At 45.2% G+C, this 11045-nt stretch overlaps 1 protein-coding gene across 1 annotated transcript; it reads left to right on the top strand.

Annotated features, from left to right (window-relative positions):
- The first annotated feature begins 3176 nt into the window (after positions 1-3176).
- LOC101874966 (aldo-keto reductase family 1 member B1-like) lies at positions 3177-11045 on the top strand. Its single transcript, XM_005144351.3, has 10 exons — positions 3177-3336; positions 3889-4056; positions 5284-5400; positions 6613-6690; positions 7334-7456; positions 7927-8027; positions 8183-8264; positions 8750-8833; positions 9564-9646; positions 10394-11045. The coding sequence occupies exons 1-10, from the start codon at positions 3271-3273 to the stop codon at positions 10434-10436; spliced, it is 945 nt and encodes a 314-aa protein (XP_005144408.1). The 5' UTR covers positions 3177-3270; the 3' UTR covers positions 10437-11045.

The following is an 11045-nucleotide window of genomic DNA, read 5'->3' as shown; positions in this document are numbered from 1 at the left end:
GGTGGGAAAGGAGCTGTTTCCCAAAGATGACAAAGGCATGTCTATATCCAGCAACACAGATATTCTACAGACATGGGAGGTAAGTTCAGCCACAGCAAAAGAGATGTGCTCACCAGCCTCTTCCACATTTTCACTACCTTCAGTAGTCACAAAGTGTTGTCTTATGCATACAAAATCGTTTGGAAGGAACATAAGGCAGTACAAAGTAGCTTTTCATAATGTCCATTCTTAGTCATTACCTAGTTATTCCCATTCCCTGAGCACCTTGACTGCCTGACCCACAGTGAGCTGCAGTCACCTTCAGTGGAGCTGCAGACTAGACTGAGGTTAGAAACAGTTCATTGCTTGACTGCAAGGGTACCACTGTGTTCACCATAATTCTTGCACCCTTCTTGAATTGCTCAGAAACATTTCACAGAAATAAAGACATAAAGTTGAGATCTTGCTTACAATGTGGAGCAGAGCCCTCCCATGCTGTTTTGCCAGCTCATCAAATTAATAGCCAAAAACCAGAATTATCAAAGACTAAAGTCTTCAAATAACTCTTGAGAAGATGCAGAGGTGGTGGCAGGATCTCAGAAAATGCTCCTGGTTTGATATAAACTCAATGCAAGAAAGACACCAAGGTCTTAGAATTTTATTAAACCTCTAACCTCTGCCTGCATTCCTGCATTAACAGGCATCTGGAAGTTGAATCAAGGCACACTATTTAGCAAGATAAACATCCAATTTCAGTATACTTTTTTCCCAAAGGTCTTACAATCATCTGACAATCCCAGTTACACCTTCAGGACAGAGAAACAACTGACACCTCCTGTGTCTTGGCATGATCTGGAGAAAGTGCCACACCGACAGGTACAAACAGCAAAGCAAAATACAAACCTTCTGCCCAGAGAAGACCCCTGGTCTTGAGCCATATTCAAATCCTGTCATGTTTCAGTCTTCCCAGCAAACAGCAAAGCAAAATGAAAACCTTCTTCCCCAAATCCTCTCCTAAAAGAACAAGATACATCTCATTCAAGAAACCACTGGGGAACACCAAGCACCCAGCTTCACTGGAGAAATGAGTTCACAGAGGAATCAACACCAAAATCTCAGAAGAAAAGAAGAGGAATGACAAATTGCATTTCTTAGCCAGGCTCTCCACCAAGTCTCTTTATCTGTTCTCACACACTCTACCCAGCTCCTTGCTGCAGGAACACAAGGCTTTGAAACCGCTCCCTAAAAACACAGGCTCGGAAGAATGAGAACGCTGCAGGGTTTTCTGCCCTTTTGTACAGGAGATCCCGTCTTACTTGGACAATCAAGCGTTGCAAGCTGTCACAGACTCACTAAGCACAACTCTGATGGTGCCAGCTCACCTTGGTGCTGCTCTAGTACAAGATCTGATTCTGGTAGTTCCAACACCAAAATTTGAAACCCACTCACCATGGATTGTTTGCTGAATGTGGCGCTGCTAACAGCAATAAATCACCAGCATAGCACTGCAAGCTTGAGTGGTTCGGAATATAAAGGAGAGCAGAAGCAAACTGGCACTTCAGCTGATCTCTATTCTCTCTGGAGGACATGGATTGCAACCAAGGCAAAATCTGTCACTCTGCATTTTTCACTGACTTCTCTGAATAACAAATGAGGCCCAAGAAGCTGAGCAGACTCAAAGCAGTTCTATGGAAAAGGAATCCCAGAAAAAAAGGATGAATGATGAGCCCTGAGTTGTGTAACTGTTATGCAACTGATGGCACTAACAAAACCAGGCGGAGGATTAAAGAGAAAAACTGATTATCTTGTCTGCCTTCAGTTAAATGAAGCAAAACAAGCTGGGGCATGTACTGTGGGAGAGGCACCCAGAGAAAAATGCACCTTTACACATTCTCCAAACTTACACTTGTACCTGGATCCATTCTCCAAGTACAAGCAAACATCAGAGCCTCACAAGCAGTCCTAACATACCACTATGGAGTACTTACAGGATCCTGCTGATAAATCAAGTTTTTTTTCCATTGCATTCTGACCACCTTATCAGGACAACATGTTTTGCCTCAAAAGTCAGTTTCTAATGTGAAATTAAAGGTCACCTACCAATTATTTCTACACATGTATATTATATTCTGAAATATGGTCTGTAGCTCCATGAAAAGAGAAGGGCAAGGTGATCATGGTGTCATTCACAGAAAACTCGCAGCTTCGAAAACATACTAAGAAACACTTTCTTCCAACATTTAAAATGCAGTGGGGTATACTCATTATTTTCTAAATTACTGATAATCACACTTACGAAAAAGCGAAAGCTGCATTTGTCCCATCTGGAGAGGGAAACAGGGTGCTCCCCACTCTCACCCACCTAATTTCATTAGCACAAGCATCACATGGTTCCTGAGACCAGCCTGGGCCACCATCGCTGTTGCAGGGAGGCTGCTCAGCCCTAATACAAGCTCATGGCTAACAGCCTGCACTTGTGTGTCCTATCCGTCGTGCCCCAGGACTCCTGCTCATTGTCTCACTCTGGCACTTTACCAATGTCTTTAACAAGTCAAATCGTGCGGCCGCTGAATGAAACAGGTCTCTTATCAGGTAACCGAAGGGGTTAACAGAGTGTTGCAACACCCCGGCGCGTACCACGAGCGATACACGTGAACTTCCAGTGGCACAGGGGCAGGGTGGTGCGGCAGATGACCCCTGCACACACACACCGCCCGGATCGGCTCACAGCCGCCCTCACCCTTTTGGGTTACAGCTTCACTAGGGAGGGTGACTGAACTGACTTCATTTCAGCTCTCACAGAAGCACACCCGAACCGAGCCGCAGCAGGCGGCCAGCCTGAGCAGCGGTTAGCCTGCCCTCGAATGGTCGCTCAGAGGCCCTCTGCGGACACCGGCGGGCGGCTCCTCCGGGCCTCAGCAGCTGGGCCCGCCTGCCCGCTGCGCTGAGACACGCCGGAGAAACACCGAACCGACACAAAGCGACAGGCAGCAACGCCAGGGGCAACCCACGACTGCGGCAGAGCTCACTTGGACACCCCTACACAGCCAGAACTCCCGCCCCCGTACCTGACCCCAGGACCAGGGCAGGATTCCCATTGGTTGCTCGCTTGCTGCTGATTGGGCTGCGCTGCCATCGGGGCAGGTTTCGAGCTGTGATTGGCTGCAAGGGAGGGGAAGGCCTGGGTGGGCGTGGGGCACCACTCTCGGGAAGGGCCGTACCAGCAGCCCGGGAGCGGACCCCTCTTAAAGCACTGCGCGGGTGTTGCAGGAGTTGGTTTGTAGTGGGGCGATGGCGGTCTGCGTGCGGCTGGGCACCGCGGCCAAAGTGCCCCTCCTGGGGCTTGGCACATGGAAGGTAACCGCGGCGAGCCTCCTGCAGTGGGACTCTGCTGCGGCTTCTCGCTTCGGTGGGCCCACAGCGCTGCCTGTGCCACCGACCTCGCGGCCGGCTCTCCCGTTCGTCGTGGCCGTGCCGCGGCAGCGTTTGGCGCTGGGGGTCGCTCTGTTCCCGCTGCCCTTTCGCAGCACCCCAAGCTCGTACGCCGCGGTAGGGCTCTGCCCGGGAACGCAAATCGCTGGGGCTGAGGCCCCTCTCGCCAACTTAGGTCTTGGCTGAACCTGCCGGGGGATTTCTCCTTTGAGGAGCTGTGCGCAGAAGTGAAGAGGCTCTGCAAAGCCTCTCCAGAGCCCTGCTGGGGAGTGGGGTGCCAGAGGAATGGCCGGAGCCTGGTTTTAGGCTCGGGGGGCTGTGTTTGAGATGTCTACAGACCCGAGAAAGCTTTATGGAAAAGCTCCTCTTAAAGCCTCTCTATACGTTTATCTACCTTCCGGCTAAGGAGGGTATCTACCTAAGGAGCAGTGTGTGAGAATCCCAAATCCAGGCATGTCATACCTTTTCTCTCTTCAGTCTCCACCAGGTAAGGTGGAAGCTGCAGTGATGGCTGCTATTGATACTGGTTACCGACACTTTGACTGTGCCTACGTGTACCAGAATGAGAAGGAAATTGGGGAGGGGATCCAAAAGAAAATCAAGGAAGGCGTTGTGAAGCGAGATGACCTCTTTATTGTCAGTAAGGTAAAGATCAGATGGTCATGGACTGCAAATGTTTACAGTAGGAAACTAAAGTAGCATTGATATAGCATTGGAGAACCTTGTAGTATAAAACAGATCAGTCCTGATACTTTCTTGTTTCCCTCCATCAGCACAGAGGTAGAGTTTGATTATTTCTTGTTTGATTACTTCCACTGATGGCTGTTGGGTAGGAAGAGTGAGCTCACTGAGGCCTGAGCAAGGAAAAGAGTCACCCTCCTCTGAACTGTCTGGTGGTAGTTTTCTTCCCCAGTCAATCTATTACAATGAACAAAGTCAAGGCTCTGAATTCTCCCCAGCATCTATAGAAAGCTTGAGCACCACAGCCCTGCTGAGGAGACACAGAAGTGCTGGGGGATGGATGAGGAGAAGCCATCTGCAGACCAAGTGGTACAGGAGGGAAGCAGGAAAAGGGACACTGGGGCCATGCAGCACCAAGCAAGGTAGAAACCCGTGATACAGACATCCAACATCACTCAGTGTCATGGACTGATACAGAAGAGAACCAGTTTCACGATGGCATCTCCCTGACTGCTAAAGCACAGTAGAGGAGATGAGCCTGGCAGTGCCAGCTGCTTGTTCCAGCAGCCAGGCTCACACCTTGCCAACAGGGTGTCTCTGCTGTGTGAGGAAGATAAGATTTTGGGCACCCTGTAATCTGTTCAGGGTGCAGTGTAATTTGCTCAGCATATGTTGCAAGGAAGGTGTCATCGGTGGGTTCTGTTTCTCTTGCTTACTAAGGAAATCAGATTGTTTAGCTAGATGTGAAGTTGCTTCTTGGTAGAAGTAGGTGCCAACCACTTCTTTCATAGAATCATAGAGTATGGGTAGGAAAGGAGCTTCAAATGCCTTTGGATAATCTTATGTTTTTGTGACTTTGCCTTCTACATTCTATGCAGGTGTTTTATGTATGGTTAAGAATAGCAGACATCTTCATTCAAAAGCTGTCTATTGCAAAGGCAGCCCCTGTGTAAAAGGGGTTGCACGAATTCGTACCTAATGAGAGCAGAGGATGTTGCCTGTTATGATCCTGCTCAAACGTCTGTGCACATACTGCCTTCCCTGTCATAGGCCAGGCCCGTCACAGAGGAAGCCTCATCTCAAGAGCACTAGGATGATCTGATTCCATATGGCCTTCCTCTGTTGTGTGCAGGAGATCACCTGAGAGCTTTAACCTTGGAGGTCACACTGTGCTTTTGTGTTTTTCTCTAGCTGTGGTGCACATTTCATGACAAGCCTTTGGTGAAGGGAGCCTGCCAGAAGACTCTCACTGACCTGAAACTGGATTACCTGGATCTTTACCTCATCCACTGGCCTCTTGGTTTGAAGGTACGGTAACAGCAACACCCTTGGCTTTTTTTTGTGACTGCAGCTTTGGTGGAGTTATATGGCTTTACAGCCCAACAATTACTGTGGCTGATAAAGATGATCATGTGTCTGTTGTGTGTACCAGCACTGCTCTGGTGCTGAGCTTTACTCTGGCCATAAGAGGCAGGCTGTGGATCTCTGCCCTGAGACTGTTGCTTGCATATCCCTCTGATCCTGGGAATGATTGTCTGAGGACTAGGACTAGCTACAAGCATAAGATAAGGTGCTTTCCCTTTTTGCCCCTTGCAGGAAGGAGGGCTGCACTTTGCTGCCTGTCAGAAATTTTCTGTGTGTTCCAGAATTGTAGAGCAAGAGAAAATATTTATGTTCTCCGTTTTTCTCTTTTATCACCAAGTCCTTAATACAGCACAGATTGAGCTCACCTTGCCTGTAGGAGCCTTAGCATTGTTCCACGGAGACAGGAATGAAAAAGATGAAACTTCCTGGGGGGCATACATTCGTTCACAAATGAGTGAAGGAGCTAATGTCTCTGACTTTCTGGTCTTAGTCTTTCTGTCCTGCTACAGTCTGATCAGTCTCTCTTGAGATGCTTATCTTTACTTCATACTCTAGTTTTATGTTAACAAAGAAATGAAACCATCTCATGGTAACAGTAGCAAACTGCTTTTAAATGTAGTTCAAATTTGGTGTCTTTTCATAACCTGTACACAAAGGCTCTTCTATTTTCCTAATATTCACATATTTCCTAGTAAATTTCCTACTATTAGCAGATTTACCCTAGGCTTTGTTGTGGAAGAACTGTCACTGCACATAACTCTTTTCAACAGATCTGATGGTGTGTAGACCAAAGCTACATGTTCCCAGTACCTGGCTAGGTCCCCTGATGCCTGTCTGGAAAAAAAACAGCTCTTCCTTCCTCACATGAAGTGAACATGTATGAGAGTGGAGGCTGTAATTCTAAGTGTTTTGTTTCCCTGTAGGTATTCGTGTGAGACATCAATTTAAGGGGTCCAGCTAGAAAACCTGTCCTTATGGGAATGGTCACTGGCAAAAATACTCTAACTTCTCCCTGGTCCTCAGGGAATGACTGAAAGTAGACAATAATTAGTGTTCTTTCCTGCACTAGAAGTTTAAGCTGTCATGGTTGTGAGCCTTCATGGTATTAAGTGAACTTCTCAACAGATTCTCAAGCATTTTTTTTGTCACTGACAGGCAGGAGAGGAACTGCTTCCCACAGATGACAAAGGCATGTCTATACCCAGCAACACAGATATTCTACAGACATGGGAGGTAAGTTCAGCTGCAGCAGAAGAGTTGTCTTCTGTCCTCAGCAGTGATTTTGGCTTCAGCCATCACAGAACAGTTTGTGCATGTATGCAGAACTAGCTGGAAAGGATTCACAAAAGGATGGGGTAGCATTTTAAAAATGTAAGTGCTTAGTCAAGTTATTTCTTTTCACTGCGGATTCATATCTCTAGTCACTGAGCTGCACAGTCATTTTCAGTGGAGCTGCAGTCCAAACTGAGCCTAGCAGAAGTTACTTACTTCACCATAACTGAATGACTGTTTTTTTTTTCTTCACCACAGTTCTCATGCAGTTCTTGAGCTGCTCAAATAGATTTTCTTGGAAATATGCACTTAAGCTGTGATCCTGCCATCCTGCAGGGCCCTCCAGTGCTGTGGCAGCAGTAGAGTTAGTCATACGTTCCTTCTGTAACTCAGTGAATTTCAGTCTCATCAGTAATTTGGGTCTTTGTGTCACAGAAGACAGCACAGATACTACCAGTACCCCCATTTCCCTATGAGAATCAAAAACCTGGCAAGTCTTAACACTTAGGCTTTACTTCCAGCAAAGAGAAACAAGACCCATCAGGAAAAATATTCGGGTCATGTCTTGTACACTGGATGCTGACTTTGTTCCTCTTTGTGTTAGGCCATGGAAGAGCTGGTGGATGCTGGTCTGGTAAAAGCCATTGGAATCTCGAACTTTAACCACGAGCAGATTGAAAGAATCTTGAACAAGCCGGGGCTGAAATACAAGCCTGCAAATAACCAGGTAAGCTGCAGTGACTGCAGGTGAATAGTTTCCAGGGGTTATAAGTATCTGGTTACAGTTGAATGAGGAAATCGAAAAGGGAGAACAAAGAAGACAGATTGTGTTCTCTAAATCCCACTCTATGGGTATTTATCAATACAAAAAGGACAAGAAAAATTCCTTTTTGTCTTGGCTTGTTGAACCACTCTCTTTCTGGAGTAATTTCCCATGAAGCATTCTCTCTGGAGGGATAAAGAGTCCAGACACAAGTTTACATTCTGACTGTAATCAATTATTTCTATAAAGCCTCTCAGAACAAAATCAAAGTCTCATAAGGACTCAACATTAAAGTTGATGCCCTCTAGAATTAGTCTTGTCACACAGACCACATGCATGGTAGGATGAAGGCAGCCTGTAACTAGGAAATTAGAATTCAGAAAGAAACCCTCTGGAGCTTTGGAATGCTACAGTCTCTGCTTCTGTGTTGACAGATTGAAAGTCACCCATATCTTTCCCAGGAGAAACTTATCAACTATTGCCAATCCAAAGGGATCACTGTGACAGCATACTGTCCCCTTGGACGCCCTGACAGGTAATTTCCAAGTGGATTAGTGTGGTTTAAGTTTAAACATTCAGAGTAATTGAATGAGTAATGGTGCAGGCATGTACATACTTTAATTACTCATGCTAGGGAGAGTCTTTTTGCAGGGATTCTTTGTTTCTTCCGTTTTTTTTTTCTCTGTGCAGGGATAAACCAGAGAACAGTTCCCTTTTGAATGATCCCAGGATCAAAGAAATTGCAGCCAAACACAATAAAACCCCAGCACAGGTGGGTAGGTCCTGGACAGTAGGTACTCCTTCCAGTAACAGTCATTAAGGAAAGTGTATGAAGAGAGGGTACAGCTTCTGTCAGTGTTCCATGTGAATTGTGGTGCTCTGTTGTGTTAACAAGTAATGCATGTAGCCTGTTCTATGTCCTAAAAAATCTCTGCTACTGTCTCTTTGGCCCTTAGCCAGGAAAGTCCTCTTGCAGAGAATGAACACCTTGCATACACTGCTAAAAGCCCGGGGGAAAGAAAAGGAATTGACTGTCCCAAAATTGGATGGCAAAGGCAGCCTTCTATGTGGGCCTCCACCACTTTTGTCTTTACTGTCCAGGAAGTGCTACATAGGCCACTGGGACAGCCATGATTTGAAATACAGCTGTGCAGAAGTGGGCATAACTTTGGGAAAATAGCTGAGTTTTCAAACAGTTGGAACAGTCTCTGCTTCCTCCAGAACAGGAACTGTTCTCTGAGTGGTCTGGTTTTGCAGGTTCTCCTTCGCTTCCAGATCCAAAGAAATGTGATTGTGATTCCCAAGTCTGTCACACCACAGCGCATTGTGGAGAACTTCAAGGTAAATGTTAAGAGACCTGGGTGATGCCCTTCATGGATGGCATGGCTTCTTCTTGTACAGCAAGTGATCCTTTCTCACCCTTCCCAAAGTGGCCTCAGGCAGGAGGACTGGACTTTTTCTCTGTCTAGAAGCTAGGGTTACAATGAAAACTACAGCTGGAGAAATGATAGCACACTTGGAAACAGTATGTTGATATCCTTATCAACAGTATGTTGATAACTTTATCAACCTTACTGTCTTCTGTGACTTGTGGATGAAATGGCAGGCAGTGCTTGCTTGGAGCCCAAGTGCAGTAATGTTTCTCAAAATGTAGATTAAGCAATGTTAAGGGAAGGGACCTGGTGTCAATAAAACACCTTGCCCCTTGGACTGTAAGCCGGGTTTTTTCCTGACATTTCAGAAGTAGCATAGCTGGACTTACTGAAATATGGAAGTTTTCCAGGTGTTTCTTTGGAACTGGAGAGAAATGAGTCTGCCATGAGCAGAGGCAACTCCAGGGTGCTTACTAAACATCTTGGAACAGCTAGCACACATAACTGCAACTAGAAGTCTCTTTATTTCTCTCTGCCAATGGAGTCTCAAGAAGTCTAAAGATACAACTTTTTCCTTTTCCTGTCTCATGAAGCCATCATTTCTAAACAGCACCCCTTCTGATCTCACTTGTTCCTTAATCTTGTGAAGCTTGCCTCATTTGTTCAGAGAGGTGACTTCCAGGTGTTCCACTTCTTAGGTGTTTGACTTTGAATTAACTAAAGAGGAGATGGCAACCCTTCTCAGCTTAAACAGGAACTGGAGGATCTGTGAAATGAACATGTAAGTGACACTGCTTGTTTCTTTCAAGCTCTTACATTTTGAATAATATTTACTCTGATCTCAGGGGTACTCCTATAGCTGTTTAAATTGGGTATATTTTGAAATCTGGACTCATTTGGGGGATTGAGATCAGTTATTTAACCCTTGGTGTCTTTGTATTTTTCCCTTTATTGGCTAAAGGATAAGGCATACTATGTATTAATCGTGAATTCTTTCTTCAGGAAACATTGTGCCTGGTATTCACAAAGGAGGGTTGTAGTTGATAATTTGGGATTTTCCATATTGGGGAAATGAGCTTTAGCCAATTTTAAACTTAGAGTAATTTTTTTCTGTGCATATTATAAACTGATGTCAGCTCTTATATAGGTGGTTGGGGGGAGGTAATGACCACCTATAGTGCAGTATGAAGAACAACTGCTTGCAGATAGCACCTTGGAAGTCTATAGCAAGACGTCTTGGCTGAAAAGCCATAGAAATGGCTGTTTACTGTGTAAGCAGTGTGAACTTTTAACTTTATCTAGGAAGTAATTTGGTCCCAGCACTGTTCAGTGCCTGAATAATAGGAACAGATTTGAACTTATTAGTCTCATGTATGCCATCTCCTTACTAAGTCTCTTAAGTTCCTTCTGCAGTTACAGAATTCAGAGCCTCCCTTGAAGGCTCTGAAGTACAGAAGTACACCCACTTCAGCTCTAATAGCATTTATTTCAGCCTTGAGAGTAATCATTCCCCTTTGATTTCCTTCAGGTGCAAAAATCACAAGGAGTACCCTTTCAATGCAGAATACTAAAGACTGTTTTATCCTGCCTTCCTGGAGGCCTCTGTGGTCTAATGAGCATCTACTGCTGCCTTGAGCTGTCCACTATGTAGCTTACACACTGTATCTCTCCTGCCAGCAAAGGCATAGTGTATGTATTCAGTGACATGAGGTTTTTCTTCTTTGGTAGAAGGAAATGGTGAAATTGTTCTCAAGAACAAAATATGGGCTATAATAATTCCCTTATCAATAGGTAGAATAGTCTCTGCATGACTGAAATAGCAAAGTAGAAAACCTGAAGAATGAACTAGCAACTGAATAATTTTTGTTGTCTTGGATCACCTCCATTTAAAGCTGCAGGGTAAGAATATGTGAGCACACAAGAAATATCCACCCTGAAAGAATTAACTACACAATCACTGCCTGGAGATAAAAGACAACAATTAACTTGACTTCTAGAGCACAGCCCCAAGCTTTCTGTGAAAGAATAGTAATTGGGAGAGATTGCCATACCTACAGATGCATAACAACTCTTACTGGGCACTGTTTCTGTCACATTCTTTTACAGACTGAATCTGAACAGAGATTAGTGTTCAACTTTATTCTTATACATTGTTCCAAAATAAAAAATACTTAGATTAC

The sequence above is a fragment of the Melopsittacus undulatus genome, chromosome 5, assembly GCF_012275295.1.
Source record: "Melopsittacus undulatus isolate bMelUnd1 chromosome 5, bMelUnd1.mat.Z, whole genome shotgun sequence".
NCBI lineage: Eukaryota > Metazoa > Chordata > Aves > Psittaciformes > Psittaculidae > Melopsittacus > Melopsittacus undulatus.
Note: the sequence above shows the minus strand (reverse complement) of the source record. Positions and strands in the feature narration are given on the sequence as shown.